General features: G+C 48.2%; 1 protein-coding gene across 25 annotated transcripts in view; it reads left to right on the top strand.

The window, feature by feature from the left end:
- Nucleotides 1-18,160, top strand: part of Fnbp1 (formin binding protein 1) — a 112,222-nt gene that overhangs the window by 54,439 nt on the left and 39,623 nt on the right. For all 25 annotated transcript variants that reach the window (XM_060389886.1, XM_021652934.2, XM_060389897.1 and 22 more), the window contains exons 5-6: nucleotides 3,540-3,602; nucleotides 4,490-4,594. In XM_060389886.1, the coding sequence (XP_060245869.1) occupies nucleotides 3,540-3,602; nucleotides 4,490-4,594 (168 nt within the window). The remainder of the gene's footprint in view (nucleotides 1-3,539; nucleotides 3,603-4,489; nucleotides 4,595-18,160) is intronic.

The raw sequence follows: 18,160 nt of genomic DNA, 5'->3' as shown, positions 1-18,160 counted from the left end.
GGCTTTGCCTTCTCCCCTCTCTCACGCTCTGTATGTCCATTATGAGATTAAAAAGTGAAGGCCCAAGGGACATGACCTTTGAGTCTGTAGAGAACAAAACCTGAAGGATGGGTGGGGACTGGAGTGATGGTTTCCCAGGTAAGAGCATCTGCAGAGGTCCTGGTTTTGGAAAGATCACAACCATCTATATAACTCTGGTCTTGGGGCTTATTCTTCAGACCCCCTCCATACCAAGCATGCACATGATATACAAAATGCTCAGACACATATGATTAAGATTAAAAAAAAAAAAAAAAACTTTAATCTTAAAAAAAAATTGCAGGATGGTCAGAACTGAGCTGCAGAAGAAGTCAGAACGGTGGCACTTGCCCTCTGGATAGACAAGAATGCATCCCCTTATAACGGTTCACTGTTCTGGAAAAAGGCTGGTCTTGCCCCTCCTCCAATCTTCTCTGGCACTTGGTTGTCCCCGGACTCTGATGTGTTGTAGGCGTAAGGAAAGGGGTTTTTTGGCAGAATCCCAGAAGAGGACCTAAGGGACCTGGTACTTTCTGATAGTCCCCCTGCTACCCAGCTTTACCTCGTCAGTCAGGAAGCAAGCGGGTCGTCAGACTGGCTAACGAGGGAAGGTTTATTAAAAGGAACATTTAGGGGTGGAGGAGATGGCTCAGTGGGTTAACTATTTGCTATAGAAACATGAGCACCTGAGTCTGAATTCCTAGCACCACGTAAAACCCCAGTGCGGTGGTGCACACCTGTGACCCAGTAATGGAAAGCAGAAGTGGGCAGACCCCAGGAGGTCAGCGGCCAGCCAGTCTAGCAGAACCAGTAAGCTCCTGGTCCACAGAGAGAGAAGTGAGGCGGGAAATGGTGGAGGAAGACACTTTAACCCCTGGCCTGCACAGGACACACGCACAGATGCACAGAAGGGCATTTGCCAGGACAGCCAGCTGGGGAACTGCTGCTGCCCCTTGTCTCCAGAGTCAAGGGTGAACCCTGCAGGAGCTCAGAGTTTACTGTGACCTTGGTCCAGAGACTTAGCCAAACGAGCAGCCTCGCTGACTGGGCAGCTTCAGGCAGCAAATCTAAGCAGACCCAGAGGGCAGAGCCCTTTACCCGGCACAGGCCCTGCGGCCTCTGGCCATGCAGACAAGGTCCACTGATCCCATTGGTGTCTGGTGGAAGTATGTTAAAGGGAACTGGTGGTTTTTGGATGCTAAGTGAGAGAGATGTCATTTCCTCTCTCTAGCCGTATCATTTTCTTTTCCAGAGCGTTCATCCTTGGCAGTCACCCAGCTTTGACTACCCACCTTACGACAAGTCCTCTCTAGTGGAGGTTCCATGCTAACCCTTCCCAGCTCTCAGGCCCCAGGCCACATTGGACCAGACTCTGGAACCTTCTAGAAATATTAGCCTTAAAACTGTCCGTCTATTTACCCTCCTCACACTGTGGCTTCCCTTCTTTCCTTCTTCTGAAACTCTGGACTTACGGAAAGTTTTTATTTGTTGGGCATGTGTGTCGCGGTGTGCCATTGGAGGTTGGAGGACAGCTTTGTGGATTTGGTTTCTCCTTCTGCCTTGTGGGAGAGACCCTGCTAAGCTCTCAGGACCCCGGACCCGGGACATGTGTGCACACTTGAACAGCACATTAATGGAGGTCAGAGGACAGCTTTGGAAATTGGTTTTCTCCTTCCACTATGTGGGACCCCAAACTGAACTCTGGGTATCATTCTTGGTGGTAAGCACTTTTATCCACTGAGCTATCTCAGAGACCCAGGATCACATCTGATCCTGACCCCCCAGTGGCTTGACTAATCAAAGACAAACATGGTGGCTGGTGGTGGGGCCAGGGGTAGAGTGCTTGTGTTGTAGAGCAGGGGTCAAAGTTCTCCTCCCTGCATTGTCACCAGGCAACAGCTTTCATTCTGGTGTCTTTCCTTCACATCATCCAGGTTCAGACCCATCCATAGTCTTCTGTTCCCTCAGACCCTGAGCTGCCAGTGTCCCTCTCTAAGCCCCTCTCCTCCCCTTCTCCTAGCAGCTTGCCTGACCCAGCTTTCTGTGATCTCTGGAAGGTAATACTAGTCACATGCCCACCACAAGACCTTTCTGGTTTCAAAGATTCTCTGGCTGGTGAGGTGGCTCAGCTGATAAAGTTCAGTCCCCAGGGATCCACACGTTGGAAAGAGACAACCAATTCCGACAAGTCATCCTCTGTCCTCCGAGTGTGCTGTCCTCCACAACCACACATTTCACATGCCCACCTAAACACAATAATAATAAAATGTTTTTGAAGCTTCTAAGATACAAAGTCCGTTTGCACAAAGCTCACAGCAGTGTTTGTAGAACAACATCCATAGCCTCCCTAAACTAGGAACAGAGCAGATGTCTACCAACCAGTGAGCGGCTACCTCAATGTGGCACCTCCGTTCAGTGGAATATTATGCAGCCAGAAGAAAGGATTGGTGAAAAGATACATACTACAACAGGAAGAACCTTGAGAGTATCCTTGCATGTGAATAGGAAGAAATATTGCCATCCTGCCAATCACAGAAGTCCTCAGTCTACGGGGTTCCATTATGTGACAGAGCCAACACAGACAGATTCACAGGGGTACAGGGGTGATTTCCCAACTCAATAGAGGCTGGGGGAGACAGCTAAGAAGTACAATTTTTCATTTGTGGGAGGTGAAAAATATAACATGTGAATTCACCAATGCTCAGAGGATGACCCCAGTGATTGGTGTTAAGTTTTTCCTTTAAGACAGGGTCTCATTATGCAGCCTTGACTGGCCTCAAACATCCACCTGCCTCTGCCTTTCAAGTGCTGGGATTAGAGGTGTGTGCCTCATCTGCCGGTGTGATGCCTGTCTCAGTAAGACATTCCTGTTTTTGCAAGCCGCGTACAATTTCACATTCAATATCGCTGTGCCTACAACTTAAAAAGGAACTCTGCAGCCACTCTTGTTTCCATTTCCCCTTAACTTGTTTATTGTTTAAACTTTGGCTGTTTTTTGAGATCAGGGTCTCACTCTAGTCTGGCTTGAACTCATGGCAATCCTCCTGCATCAGCCACACTCGTCCTGGATTACAGGCATGAGCCCTTCGATTTCTTGGGACTGTGCAGACTAGGTGGTCAGTGTTTGTTGGCTTTGCAGGGCCTCACACATACTAGGTGGACACACTTCCACTGACTCACACCTCCAGCCCAGACCTATTGGCTACTTAAGGGGCTGGAGAGATGGCTCAGCAGTTAAAAGCAGTTGCTGCCTTTGCAGATGATTTAGTTCCCAGCACCCACACGGTGGCTCACAAGCATCTGCAACTCTAGCCCCAGGGCATCTGATATCTGATGCCCTCTCCTGGCCTCTGTGGGCACTACACACACACACACACACACACACACACACACACACACACACACGGAAAACAGGCACACATATAAAAAGAAACATACATCTTTAAAGCTGTTTAAGCAGATGGGAGGTTTTTGCAGGAGGAGGGTTGGTGCTGACCCCTGCTCTGTTTTCTGCTTCACAGAACTTCCACGATGGACGGAAGGCTCAGCAGCACATAGAGACCTGCTGGAAGCAGCTGGAGTCGGTAAGCAGGAAGCCGGCAGCTAGACCACTGTCCCCCCAGACCAGCTCACCTGGAATGGCTCACTAGGAAAAACACCGAAGCATAGACCACTAAGGAGTCGTCTTTCTAGATTTTTCTCATTTGTATTTCACTTAGTTTACTCCCATGGCCAGCAAAGTGCTGTGCTAGAAATGCTGGAGGAGGGCTGGAGAGATACCTCAGTGGGTAAAGCATGTGCCGTGGGAGCATGAGGCCCTGAGTTTGGATCCCCAGCACTACTTAAAAAGCTGGGTGCAATGGCACATGCCTATAATCCCAGCATTAGGGAGGTAGAGACAGGAGGGGCTCAGGTGCTCTCTGACCAGCCAGACAGCACAGCATCTCAGCAAGCTCCAGGCTTAGTGAGAAGCTGTCTCAGAAAGCAGGGTGGGTGAGCTGGAGAGATAATGGCTCAACAGTCACAAACATCAACACTCTTGCAGAGGGCCTGGGGTGGTTCCCAGCACCCACTGGGTGTCTCACAGCCACCTGTAATTCCACTCCTGCGGATCCAATAACTCTGGCTCTGCAGGTGCCTGCACTGTACTGATACACACACAACCACACACCATCAAAATGACAATAAATCTTTAACATTTGCAAATGGTGTGGAGAGTGATTGAGGAAGGCACCCGATGTTGACCTCTTCATAGACCGGCACTCACATGTGCACACAGCAGCTCATTGAAACGTGCTTCGGTAGAGGCAGATGAATCCTAGGCAGAGAACAGACGGGGATGGCTGTAAGGGGGACAGATGCTGAAGTCACTTCTGGAGATGATGAGGCGTAATGGATGGTCTGGGGAGAATGCCCTCGGGGTGGCAGGGTGGGTGGGTGACCAGCAGGCGTGGCTGTGCTCTGTCCGCAGAGTAAGAGGCGGTTTGAACGGGACTGCAAGGAGGCCGACCGTGCCCAGCAGTACTTCGAGAAGATGGACGCTGACATCAATGTGACCAAGGCCGACGTAGAGAAGGTGAGGGGACCCCGTCTCACTTCCCCGGAGCGTGTTTCCTAGGCCGACACTGAGAGGCTGGGCCTCAGCTTCCCCTTTCTGACATAACCACAGGAGGGTACTTGATGGGAGGAACAACGGTTTCATTTTGTGTCATAACCATGGCGACCAGGAGTCTACACTGGGGGGAAAAACCAGGGTTGAGGTGATGAGCCTAGTAGCCAATGAGGAAAATGGGGCAACCTGGTCACGTCACAACAGGAGTGGCTCAGAAGGCCATGCTCGAAGGCCATGTCTCAGAAGCTGAAGCAGCCATCTCAGCCCATGGGGGAGAGCCCGGCAGCCCCAGGCTTCCAGAAAGGCCTAACCCTCTGCCCAGCTGCGGCACGGTTCATTCAGGCTGATCCCCAGGAGGCTGGGGTGAGGGGGGCATTTGGAAGTCTGCGGGAGCGCTCCTCTCTGGTGGTTCAGACATAAAGTGTGCCTTGTCCTCCCAGGCCAGTGTGTGTTTTTTCCCTAGAAGCCCCATTTTCTTTTTATGAAAGTCATCAAGATAATATAAACACAATTATACCATTAAATAGTGGCATTCATTCACGGTGCCCAGGGCCATTGGGGCACCACAGTCTGCGCTTTTCTTTGGAAAAGCTCTGCTTTTTCATGGTGCCATTCGGTTCTGCCCGAGGAGTTTGAAATGCCTTGAGTGAGGAAATGTTGCAAATAGAAGGAGGGGTATATGGTTATGTATTTTTAAAAATTACTTAATATACTGAAATGCACATTCTTAACATCACGAAGGCAGGCTTTTATGTTACCAAAAGACATATATTTTTTTTAAGCGACCAGGCTTACCATAAATTTTTAACTAGCCGTATTTAAAGTGTTGCTTAAATTTTTCTTTAAGTTACAGTCTTTTATTTATGTGTGGGTGTCAGTAGCACTCATATGCCGTGGGCACTGAGGGGGCTCCACCATGTGGGCCTAGAAATCACCAACTTTTACGGCAGACAGCCCCTCCTCAGACCTTAAAAACGGTACCTAGTTGGGAGGGCTGCTTTCAAGACTGCTACTTCCAGCACTTGCGAGTAGAGGCAGGAGATCAAGGTCATCCTTGGCTGCACAGTGGGCTTGATGTCACTGTAGGATAATTGAGACTCTCTTGAAAAATTGAAAAATACGGCTGGTGGTGCATGCCTGTGATCCCAGCGCTTGGGAAGGCAGAGGAGGGCCAGTTGCTGTGAGTTCAAGGCCAGCCTAGTCTACAAAGCAAGTCCAGGACAGCCAAAGCTACACAGAGAAACCCTGTGTACAAACAACAAAAAAAAAAAACAAAAAATATGGGCTGGAGAGATGGCCTAGTGGTTGAGAGTGCTGCCTGCTCTCCCAGGAGGCCGGGGTAGGAGTCTCAGCACCCAGGTGGTAGCCTGCCGTCCTTTGTAATTCTAGTTCCAGGAGATCCGGCGCCCTCTTCTGGCCTCTCTAAGCACTGCATGCGTGCGATGCACAGACATAAAGTAAAAATAGGTAAATCTTAAAAAAAATACATGGAACTGGAGAGGTGACTCAGTGGATAATAGGGCATAGTGCTCCTGCAGAGGACCCAGGTTCAGTTCCCAGCACCCACCTCAGGTGGGTCACAACTCTGTAACTCCAGCTCCGGGGCCTCCCATGCCTCTGGCCTCTGTGGGCACCTTCATCCATGTGCCAAATAGACTCACACACAATTAAAAAGAAAATAAATATATTTCTGGTTAAAAAAGATGAAAGATAAAGAGATTTTTTTTTAAATAAATAAAAACAAGGTGGGTGGCAAATGCCTTTAGGTGGATCTCTGTGAGTTCCAGGCCAGCCTGGTCTACACAGAGAGACCAATGTGTATAGATATAGACAGAAACTAATCCTAAGCAATAATTAAAACTAAGCTGACGGAAGTCTGTTTGAAAACTCTAGATTAAATGTAGTCAACTTCCTTACTCTTACTCTCCTCTTGCTCTCCCCTCTCTCTGTAGGGGCACCCCTCCCCCCACTATGTCTGTCTGTCTCTCTGTCTCTCTCTCCTTCTAACTCTCTCTCCATCCAATAAACCTCACTGGATTAAAAAAAAAATGTAGTCAACTCAGTTTATGAGTCATGTGTGTGTCCATATGTGGCACAAATGTACACGCTCATATTTTATGTGTATGAGTGTTTTGCTTGCATATGGGTCTGTGAGCCTGGCGGAGGTCAAAAGAAGGCATCCAATTCCCTGGAACTGGAGTTACAGGCGGTTGTGAGCTACCACGTAGGTGCTGGGAATTGAATCTTGGTCCTCTGTGAGAGTAGCCAGGGCTCTTAGCCACTGAGCGCCTCTCTAACCTCATCAGCCCTGCTTCTGAGACCTTAATTCACAGATGTCTGGAACATGGTTACATGTCAGTACCAGAGCCCAGAGCCTCCCATGGTGACCCAAAACATAGCTTTCCGTCAGCAGCCAGTACTGGCTGTCGTATTCTACTTCCCCCATCTTTGTGCCTTTTGTTTATTTTTCTTATCTTCCTCTGCAGTCTGCGACCTCCTTGTACAGAGAGCAATAGTCATTGTGGGTTTATCTTCTTGATTATGGAGAGTGCTTCAGGTTTTTTTCCACTAAGGTTGTGGCGGCATAGGCCTAAAATCCTAGCACTTGGGAGGTGGTGTGAGGATTGCTGCAGGTTCAGGGCCAGCTAGGGCTACAGGAAACCTTGACTGAAAACAAAAAGAAAGGGGAGAGAAGGGAAATGAAAGTCTAAGGTTGATTTTAACATGTCTTTTTATTATTAAAAGAATTGTCATTTTTTTCTTGTTTTGCCAATATATCTTTATGCTATTTTATGCTTATGGACATTTACCTGAATGTATGTTTGTGTCCCACATGTGTACAGAGACCAGGGGAGGGTGTTGGATCCCCTGGAGCTGGAATTACAGGCAGCATAGATGCTGATGAACTCGGATCCTCTGCAAACGGAAACGGCTCTTAACTTCTGAGCCATCTCTCCGGTCCGTGACTCAGTGTCTTATTGTCCGCTTCTTTTTCGATCCTGGTGGGTTTTTATTTCCACTGAACCTGGAGCTTGCCTCCGCTGCCTTCCAGCAAGGCCCTGGCTCTGCCTGTCTCCACCCTGCCCAGCACTGAGGATACAGGTGAATGCCACTGTGCCTGTGGCTGTTGTTGTTAGTGTTATTTGTTTGTCGTTTCTAGTGCTGAGAATGCACACTCTCACGTTAGGCATCAGACACTTCACTGACGGAGCCAGCTCCGCACCCCCAGCTTGGGCTGTTTGGCCTTACTGCCAAGTTGAATTGCTACCTCCATATTTCCACTGATTTATCTTTCCCTACAGGAAGCATCTTTTTTTTTTTCTCTGAAAGTACTATAGCTGCCCTCCCCAGAAATGTGGGAGCCACAGACATCAAAGTGCAAACACTGATGTCTAAACACTGACTGTTTTAAGTCCTTTTGCTCTGAAGGTGACCTGAAACCGGCTGTCCACTGCAGGCTATGTGGAGACGTGAAGTCAGCTTTTCTCACTGAATTCCCCATTGCTCTCTTTGTTTTGTTTTTGGAAACTGGTTTCCCTACATAGTCTAAGCTTGCCACCCCCCTGCCCCAACCTCCCAAACACTGACATTTCAGAGATGTATGGCCACACCCACTTTCCATTGCTAACTTCTGAGTGTCTTTGACTCAACACAGATGTCTCTCCCCACAGTTTCCACAAATGATTAAGTGGCCTGATTGTATTTGACTCAGCTCGCCTTCCTGTTCCTAGCAGCCAGCCGTACAGTTTCTAGAACTCCACGAACTGTCTCCCAGAATGCATTTGTCTAGACTCTGGGTTGTGTGTGATGGCCCAGGGGGTGTGTTGTATAAACTTGCATGAATTTCTGGGTCTGGGTATGAGCTGAATCTCCTTTTCTTTCACTGTCCCTTCTGCTGTGTCTCTGAGTCAAGACTGTCATAGTACCTCAAATTTCCTGCTCACCATAGGACACTTTTGCCTGTGGCTAGGAGCCTGGTAATTCCCTGGGAGGGTTTTTTTCTCTGGGCAGGAGAGTGTATTTAGATGTTACCTAGATACTGTGTTCCTCAGAGGCAGGGTGACGAAGGAAGCTGTCCTTCAGCCTCGACTCTGCAGAGATGCAGCTATCCAGGAGTCTGGGCTCAACTGCTTCAGGTGGTTCTGTTGCTTCATCTGGTTAGACCAGCGTATGTTGGAATGCATTTTCTGGTTTTAGTGAAAACAGCTCTTATCCTTCCTCCAACACAAACCCTCAAGCTTCCTCTTGGGGCTTCGGAGATGGCTCAGTGGGTGAAGGGCTGGCATGAGGATCCAAGTTCAGATCTCCAGCCCCCATGTAAAAGCCAGGCGTGGTAGTGCATGCCCGAATCCTAGCCCTTGGGAAGCAGAGACCCATGGATCCTGAGGACTGACCAGCAGAAAGCCACTAAGCAAGACAAGGCGTGGCAGCCAGGCCCCTTAGGCCTTGATCCTACCCCAGAGATAAGAGGGCTTGATACTTGTTTTGTAGCTTTGGTTTTGTATTTTGGCTTTTTGAGACAGGGTCTCCATATGGAGACAAGGCTGGTGGGAACAAGTGCCAGGATGACGGTTTATTCCGTGCTGAGTGGAATACAGCGGCCCTGTGCAGGACAGGCAAGCGAGCACCCTGCCACCAGGGCTACACACGTAGACCTGCTTGTTTTTCAGGAAATTAGCAAGTTGATGGGATCTCTGGTATTTGAAGTGTTTGAATCTATTCCTGGTCCTTTGTCCCTGAGTGTCATAGGGGCTTGACAGGACCACACCATCTCAGCCTTTAAGGGACTTGCCTTCTGTGGCCTTACTGGCTTTTCCCATTGACAACCCTGGAATGACTTTCAGGGTCACTGTGACAACTGCCCCAGAAACAAACCGTGCTGGCTAAACATGGCAGGGCCTCATCCTGGAGTTCTGACAGAGCCATGGTTTGCCAGCCTGGTAGGGGATGAGAGGAGAAGGTTGTCAAAATGTAAACTAATGTTTCCCAACAGAGAGTGCACTGTTTTCTAAACACTCTTGTTAAAGTCAAGTCCATCCGAGGCCTGGGTGAATAACCCCATCCTGTCATGTGGCTGCTGTCCTTATGTAACTTCTACATGCAAGCTAGGGCACTGTCTAACAGAAACTTCAGTCAGTGGCTGCAAGCAGCTGCTGAAATGGAAAATGGCAGTTGAGTTAGGTTGGTTTGCTTGTTTTTACAGACTTCAGTACTGTTGTGTGTGTGTGTGTCCGTGTGTCCGTCCCAGTGCTCAGAGGACATCAACTCCAGGAGCTGGTTCTCCCTTTCCACCATTTGGTTTGCCGAGAATAGAAGTCAGGTCGGCAGGTACTGCCTCCTCAGCCTCTTTTTCTTGGAGGTGTGGCTCTTCCATGGCTCCGGTTTAGTTAGTTTCTTCGCCACAGAAAGTTTGTGTGGCCGCTTCTCTTCACACTCCAAGAGGGGTGACTAGTCAGGACTCCCTAGAAACCATGTGAGTTCACCTTCTCTCTGGGTTTCTTTTTGTCTTTCTTTTTCTTTGTTGGTGGTGGGTATTTTTGGGTTTTTTTGTTTGTTTGTTTGTTTGGTTTGTTTTTGTTTTTTTTTGAGACAGGGTTTCTCTGTGTAGCCCTGGCTATCCTTGAACTCACTTTGTAGAGCAGGCTGGCCTCCAACTCAGAGAGGTCTGGCTGCCTCTGTCTCCTAACTGCTGAGAGTAAAGGCTTTCGCCACCACCTCCCTGGTGACCTCTCTGGTTTAATCGTGAGGCCTTTTGTTACATAACTCAATTTAAGAAACTACCTAAAAGCTAAATTATTAGCAGGCATGGTGGTGCTCACCTTTAATCCAGTACTTGGGAGGCAGAGACAGTCGGATCTCCATGAGTTCGAGGCCAGCCTGGTCTAGCACATTCCAGGCCAGGCAGGAAAAACAAAAGTTAAATGACACTAGAATTCTCAATATCAATGCCTAAGAGCAGACCCGTTTCTGTGGGTCTTAACATCTCATTTTCTATGGTGATATGGTTCCTAAAAGTTTTGGGGGTGGGACATTAGGGCTGTAGTCCTAGCACTCAGGACGGTTCCCATCTAGTGTGGGCAGCACAGCAAATTCCAGGGCAGCAGAGGACACCAAGGAAGGCTTTCAAATCACCTCTCCCCAAAGCAAGGACAATAAAAAAGTAAAAGTGCTAGAGTTTGAGTCTCTTCATTTGAAGCCGTTGCAGAGCGGGCGGTCCTGAGTCATGAAGGGAGGAAGAGGCGGGGGAATTCTGAGAGGTGGGTTCTGGGCATCCATCACGTTTTTTCCCCAGAGCCAATTCGGGTTTTCACAGTCAGCTGTTTGTTTATTTAGTTATCCATGGTGGGTGGGGGTGAGCATGCCAGTGGAGGTCTAAGGGCAACTTGCAGGTGTCAGGTCTTTCCTTTCCCCTTGTGGTCCTGGGGATGAACTCAGGTCATCAGGCTTGGCAGCAAGCACCTTCACCCTCTGAGCCATCTTGCCCACTCCTGATTTCAGATTTTTGTTTTGAATTTTGGAGACAGAGTCTCACTATGTAGCCCCAGCTGACCCTGAACTCACTGTGTAGACTGTTCCAGTTTTCCTTTTATTGCCTTGGTAAACACCACAACCAAAAGCAGCGTGGGGAGGACGAGGGTTAATTCGTCTTACAGTTCATCACGAAGGAAAGTCAGGACAAGCACTGAAGCGGGAGTAGAGGCAGGAAGGTAAGCTGCTTACCAGGTGCTTCCCGTGGCTTGCTCAGCCTGCTCTCTTGTGCAGCCAGGACTTTCTTTCTAGGGTGACATGGCCTGAAGTGAGCTAGGTTCTCTCATATCAGTCATCAACTAAAAAATGTTCTAGAGCCAGGTGCAGTGGTGCACACCTTTAACCAGCACTCCGGAGGCAGAGGCTGGTGGATCTCTGAGTTCGAGGCCAGAATGTTCTACAGAGAGAGTCCAGAACAGCCAAGGCTACACATCGAACAAAAACAAACAAACAAAAACAAATCAAAACAAACAAAAATAGAAAGGAAAAGAAAAAAGAATGTTTCGGTAACTGCAGCTCTATGGGATCTGACACCCAATTCTGGCTTTCTCAGGTAACTACAGAATTCACACACTCACTCATCTATACACACACACACACACACACACACACACTTAAAAAAAATGAAAATAAAATATTTTAGAAGTTGATATACTATGTATGTGGGTTAAACATTTATTATTTTTAAATTATGTGTGTGTGTTTTAATGTGTCTTAGATTATATGATAGACCGTTCTAAAGAGAGATTAAGATTGAAGCCAGGAACTTTTGCCATCCTTAAGCAAGAGGGCATTTTGTTCACACGATTGATAGCTGTCTCAAGACCACCAGAGTGTGCAGCCTGGGCCATTTGCCACCCTGAGAACACAGTCCGGGCGCCTGAAGCTGGGGGCAGGGAGTGATCTGCTGAGACTGGAGCCAGCTGGGGGGGATGGGGAGAAAGTGTGTCTCCAGGCCACACCTCCTTTAGCACATAGCCACATCTGGAATGACACAGCTGCCTGCTTCCTCTGCTGTCACTGGAGCCACCGAGTTGACTTCTTTATCGAATGTGTAAGCTTCTTTCTTGCTTGCCCCCAGTTTTCCTTTTAGACAAAAATGTCTGACTGGTTCTCTGAAGGGATCCCTTAGAAATCAGAGGGCTGTGGAAGGCAAGTTCCTTAAAGGCAGCAGTGGTCTGGTCCTGTCAGTACCTGGGACACCCACAGCGCGCTAGCAGTCTATAAGACAATTAAAAAAAAAAAAAGAGGTGAAAAGGGGAAGGAAGTGGTCGGCACAAATGCAGAAAATACATTTTGCAACTGCAGCTTCATCATGGAACCTAAAAAGGGTTCAAAAACACTTTGCTTCCCCCCCCCTTCTGAGATAGGGCTTCCCTGTAGTCCTGGCTATCCTGGAACTCAATCTGTAGACCAGGCTGGCCTCAGACTCAGAGATCTGCCTTCCTCTGCCTCTGGAACGCTGTGACTAAAGGTGTGTGCTGCTACCACCCAGCAATGTTTGTTTTTTTTTTTTTTTAATTTTTATTTTATGTACATTCATGTTCTACCTGCACGTCTGTCTGTGTGAGGGTGTCAGACCCCCTGAAATTGGAATTACAGACAGTTGTGAGCTGCCATGTGGGTGCTGGGAATTGAACCGTGATCCTTTGGAAGAGTGGCCAGTGCTCTTAACTGCTGAGGCATCTCTCCAGCCTCAACACTTTGCTTTCTTGAGATAGGGTCTCACTGTCTAGACTAGGCTACTCCCAAACTTCCGGAATGACCTGCCTCTGCTTCCCAAGTTCCCGAGACACACCCAGCTAACATGCTTTTCACTTAAAACAAAAGAAATGTGTAGAAAGTTAAAAGGAAAAACTTGATGTGGACAAGTCTTTTATAAGTGGATCCATCTTCAAAGACGCTATAAAAGATACTTTGTTATTCTATGTTTGTTGCTAGTGTATATATAATCAGGGATGGGGGTGTGGAGTCTGTATTTCCTTCTGAGAACAAACTCACAGCTTGTAAGTTAATGTGCAAAAATACCCAGTGGAACCCGAAGCGCCTGAGCCTTATGTGGAGGTAGGAAGTGGTGCGGGGAATGTGTCCCTGCCTTACGAGTGGAAAGACAGCCGACAATTTCCTCTATCTCTGCGGTTCCCTGCCCAGTGAGTATGATTGTACTCCCCAGGGCTCGCAGACATATCAGGGGCTGTGATGAATGGCACATGGCGGGGTTGCAGCTCACAGGTCCGCACTGTAGCTGTGATCCTAAGTCTGCCTTGGACTACACAAGGCTCCCACTCCTCGGTTCTGCTAGACGGTTGTTATTGTTGTTAGTGTGTATTGTGTGTTTGTGTGTGCGGGTATGTACACTTTTGTGCCCCATGATATGTGTGCCCTGGTTCTCACATGGAGGTCAGAGGGCAACATTTGCACGTCGATCCTCTCCACTATGAATTTTGCAGATCAAAACCAGGTCATCAAGCATACAAGCATTTTAACCACGGAGCTATGTCACCAGTCCTGCTTGCTTGCTTGCTTGCTTGCTTGCTTGCTTTCTCTCTCTGTTTCTTTCTCTCTTTCTTTCTTTTGAGAGAACATTTTGCTACGTAGCCCAGGCTGGCCTCAAGCTCACAGTCCTTCTGCTCCAGCCCAGCAAATGCAATCAGAGACTCGTGGCCACTGTGCGTGGCTTTATCATGCTGCTAATCAAATGCTATATGAGGCCTCAAAAAGTGTTCCAGCATTCTAGGCATTCAGCAGAGTACTTGTGGGTGAGGAACGCATAGCACCGATTGGATCATAATAGATGCTTTCATGAGGGCTCCAATTAGGACAGAAGATACGAAGAACAGGAGGTGGTCGGATGTGGAATAGCAAACATTCCATGAGAATCATATGGCCTGTTAGTTTCATCATCACTGTGACCAAAGGCCTGGCAGAAACAGCTAAAGGAAAGAAAGACTGGGTGCATGGTTCCAGAAGTTTCTTTGCCCCAGCAGGCTAAGCATGCTGGAAAGGAATGGTTCGCATCACAGAAGCCAGCAAAAAGAGCTGGAAAGAGGGCAGGACAAGTCAGGCTCTGTAGAGACAGGTGTCTGGTGACCTGCTTCCTCCAGCCAGGCCTCACCTTATACAGCCCACCCTCGCCCTTAATCTGTGGGAGGTTTAATCCACTGGCTGTGTCAGAGGCCTCAGCTCCCCCTCTGTGGACAAGCCCTTGAAGACTCACCCAGAGGTGCCCCACTGACCTGACCTCCTGTCAGTCCAACAAGTTTATGCTCAAGATTGACCCTCAAAGCCAGGCATGGAATAGTGGTGTGAGAGATGGCTCAGCAGGTAAAGGCATTTGCCACCAAACTGACGACCTGAGTTCAGTCTCAGGGGACCAACATGGTGGAAAAAGAGAACTAACTCTCGCAAGTTGTCTTCTGACCCCCACGTGTGCGATATGACACACACACTTGTCACTTGTGAAGGGGTAGGCCTGAAGAGGTAACTGTGGCTTGAACAGGAAGGATGGGAGGCGTTGAAAAGTTAGCCTGTGGAGAACTCCCCCTGCTCTATGGAAGGCGCACTGCCTGTGTTGCCCTGCAAGAGGGTCAGGGGATCTGGAGCAATGACACAGGGGCACTGAACCGTCTCAGAAGCCGCTGCAGGGTGATGGTGGCCTGCTGAGGTTCTCTGAAGCCTCCTTCCTGAAAAGCATGCACTGAAAATATGTTGGTCTTGGTCTTGCCCAGAATCATCCTACAAATGCGAAGGGTAGGGCCGAGAATGTGTAGGCGGCTGGTAGCCTCCATGGGCACTGTAGGTATTGGCGGGGGGGGGGGGGGTGTCTGTGCTTCATGGTCAGCATTTTTGCCAGGTGACCATGCGGCTCTACCACTGCATGGCACTGAATAAACTCCTTAAAAAGCAGGAAGCAGAAGTGAGTAGATGGGTAGGCTGACCAAAGGCAACAGGCAGAAATCAGTACAAGGCTTCAGTGTGAAGACCCAGTACACTGAGGTGTGAACTAGCCTGGACTAGGGAGCCTAAGTCCCATCTAAAGGAACAGCTGTGATTCGCATAGCTGTAGCCATCTGCTAATGCTGGAGAGGATGCAGGCTCCCAGGTATTACTTCTGACACTCCTGTCTGAATTAAATGTCCTTCATGGATGACAAATGGCTTATTTCTTTTTCTATTTGGAGTCTGAGTGGTTCCTCCTACCCCATGTCTTCATTTCATGGGCACGCTGATGTGATAGTTTAGCTAGGTATTAAATTATAGCTTGACTTTTTTCTCTCTTCACATGTTGAAGCTATCATGCTCTTGTCAGCCATTTCATACTCTTTTAGGAACTTGTCATCTACTTTATTGCATTCCTCTGAGAAGACCTGGCTTTATTCTCTAGCGACTAAGACCTCCTATTTGTTTTGAATACTCTGTAGCATGGTTGTGGTATTTCAAAACTCAGTTTTTGTTTTTAATTTCCTCAGCTTAGGGGTCCTTGAGTATTTGTTTGTTTTATAAATGCAAGGAAACTTTAGGCATTAAAGCTTCAAAAGCTGCCAGGTGTGGTGGCATACGCCATTGCTCCCAGCACCCAGAGGCAGAGAGGCAGGTGGATCTCTGTGACTTTGTGTCTTGGAAAAAAGCAAGTTCCAGGACAGCTAGTACTGTTACATAGAGAAACCCTGTCTTGGGTGGGTGGTGGGGGGAGAATGACACTGTCTTGGGGGGAGAGAGAGAGAAAAGAATGCCAAGGCTGAGATGGTTCAGTGGTTAGAGCACTTATTGCTCTTCCAGATGTCCCAGGTTTGGTTCCCAGGGCTCACATGTGGCTCACATCTACCTTTAAATCCAGTTCCAGAGGATCCAAAGCCCCTTTCTAGTCTCCTCAGGCACACCACACACTTGCTGCACACATGTACACTCATACATATATGCATGAAATCATCAATAAAAAATCTTTTAAGCAGCTGGGTGTGGCACATGCCTGTAATCTAGCACTCTGTGAGGCAGAAGTAGGAGGATCTGTGAGTTCAAGGCCACCCTGTTCTACAAAGTGAGTACAGGACAGCCAGGGCTGTTACATAGAGAAACCCTGTCTCAAAAAACAAAAACAAAAAAATCTTTGAAAAAGAATGCTCAAGCCCACAAATTAGTATAAAAGTTTTCTGGCAGAAACAATACACACCCTTGCTAAGGTGACATTTCCATAGTCCTGCTTCTCCAAAAGAAAAGCAATCACTACCGAAGATATTCACTCAGGAAAGATTAGAAACCTATCAGGGAATAGGCCACCATGAGATCCAGTATCACAGAGAACAGTTACCACAAGAACCTGGATTATCAGAATATCTGAGAGAAATAAAATAAGATGATGCAAAAAGCAAAAAATGAAAATAAAAAGTAACAGAAGTCACATTAGTAAGATGTTACCAGCGAAGGTCTGCAGAACCAGTGAAACTTCTAGAAATTAAAAAAATAGTTGCAGAAATTAGAAAACTCAACAAAGAACTAATAGAATAAATAAAAATTACACAAACGTTCACATAGGGATAAACACAGTGGGACCAGAGAGGTGGGTTAGTGATGGCTCAACAGCATCACTAACTAGGTCAACAGCGGCCACCAGGCAAGTTCAGATTAACTTCAGGAATGGAAGCAAAGGGCAAGAGCAATTGTTCAGGCGGTGGCAGGCATCGGGAACAGAGTTCAATCCCAGAACACACTGTTTGCTTTTTGTTTGTTTGTTTTGAAAAAAAGAAAAAGCTTCGCTCAGGGAGGCAGAGGCAGGTGGGTTTCTGTGAGTTTGAGGCTAGCCTGGTCTACAAAGCGGGTCTAGGACAGCCAAGGCTACGCAGAGAAAGAAACCCTGTCTCTAGAAACCAACAAAAAGAAAAGAAAGAAAAAAAAAAACCACACAAACCTGAGTGTGGTAGCTTTCGTTTATAACCCCAGCACTGGGGAGGTGAGGACAGGTGGGTCTTAGCCTAATTGGGGAGTTGAGGGCTAGGGACAGACTGTCAGGGAGGAAAGGGTGGGGTGATGGAGGGAGGGGAAGGATGGAAAGGGAAGGGAAAGGAAAAGTAGACGGTGCACCAGGACAACACTCTGGGCTCCATGTTGAATAGCTTTACACCTGCACATGTACACTCCCCCAATGCACGCGCGCGCGCACACACACGCACACACACACACACACACACACACACACACACACACACACTCAGGCACGCACCAAAAAGGAAAATAAACGGAAACATGGCCATCTTGTTTCTGTGTATAACAGGACTGTGTTGGAGCCTCCTTTAGAGTGTTTCTTTTCTAAAGGTGCATTTACAAGCCATTTAGAGTGTCTCTGTAGTGACCTGAGAGACAAGTGCAGCGTTGTGTGAACCCTGGCAGCAGAGACTGGCAGGGCCCAAGGCCTTCCTCTTTTCCGGGGTGTCAGAACCTCTGTGAGCCCTGGGTGGAGTTGCTTGCTGGGGAAAGGTACAATCATTTCATCCTGGAGCGGAGGCAGGTGATCTCTGTGCGTTCGAGGCCAGCCTGTCTCCGTGGAGAGATCCAGGCTAACCAGGGCTACATAGTGAGACATCCAGTTCAGACAGCCCATAATATAACACTCCAGGCTGCTGCAGTGGGATTGTAGAAACCAGGAGGCTCTGGTCCCATCCAAGCGGCAGTGACTCATCGGTCGCTGCCCGAGTGAGCTCAGGCGGGGACTGTTTCCGCAGCCTCCTCTCTGGACCTGAGATGGGCCGGTCCACAGGGCCTGCTGCCTCCTGCTTTTCCCCTTCAGTTAACAGATACTTTGAATTCTACTTAGGGTGACTGGGGTAGGGAGCAACAGAAAGCCTTTTATAGCCCTGTTTAGCAAGTGAATGGCCGCCGGATGGAGATCCTGCTCTCATTTGCTATCCTTCTGTTTTGAGCTTTTTTTTTTTCCTTCTTCTATTTCAATGACTGTGCACCAGAGTAACCCGCAACCCTGGGGCTTGAAAACTGTAAGACTGGGGAAGAA

Source organism: Meriones unguiculatus, chromosome 8 (assembly GCF_030254825.1).
Source record: "Meriones unguiculatus strain TT.TT164.6M chromosome 8, Bangor_MerUng_6.1, whole genome shotgun sequence".
Lineage (NCBI taxonomy): Eukaryota > Metazoa > Chordata > Mammalia > Rodentia > Muridae > Meriones > Meriones unguiculatus.
The sequence above is the reverse complement of the archived record's forward strand: the minus strand, read 5'-3'. Positions and strand labels throughout refer to the sequence as shown.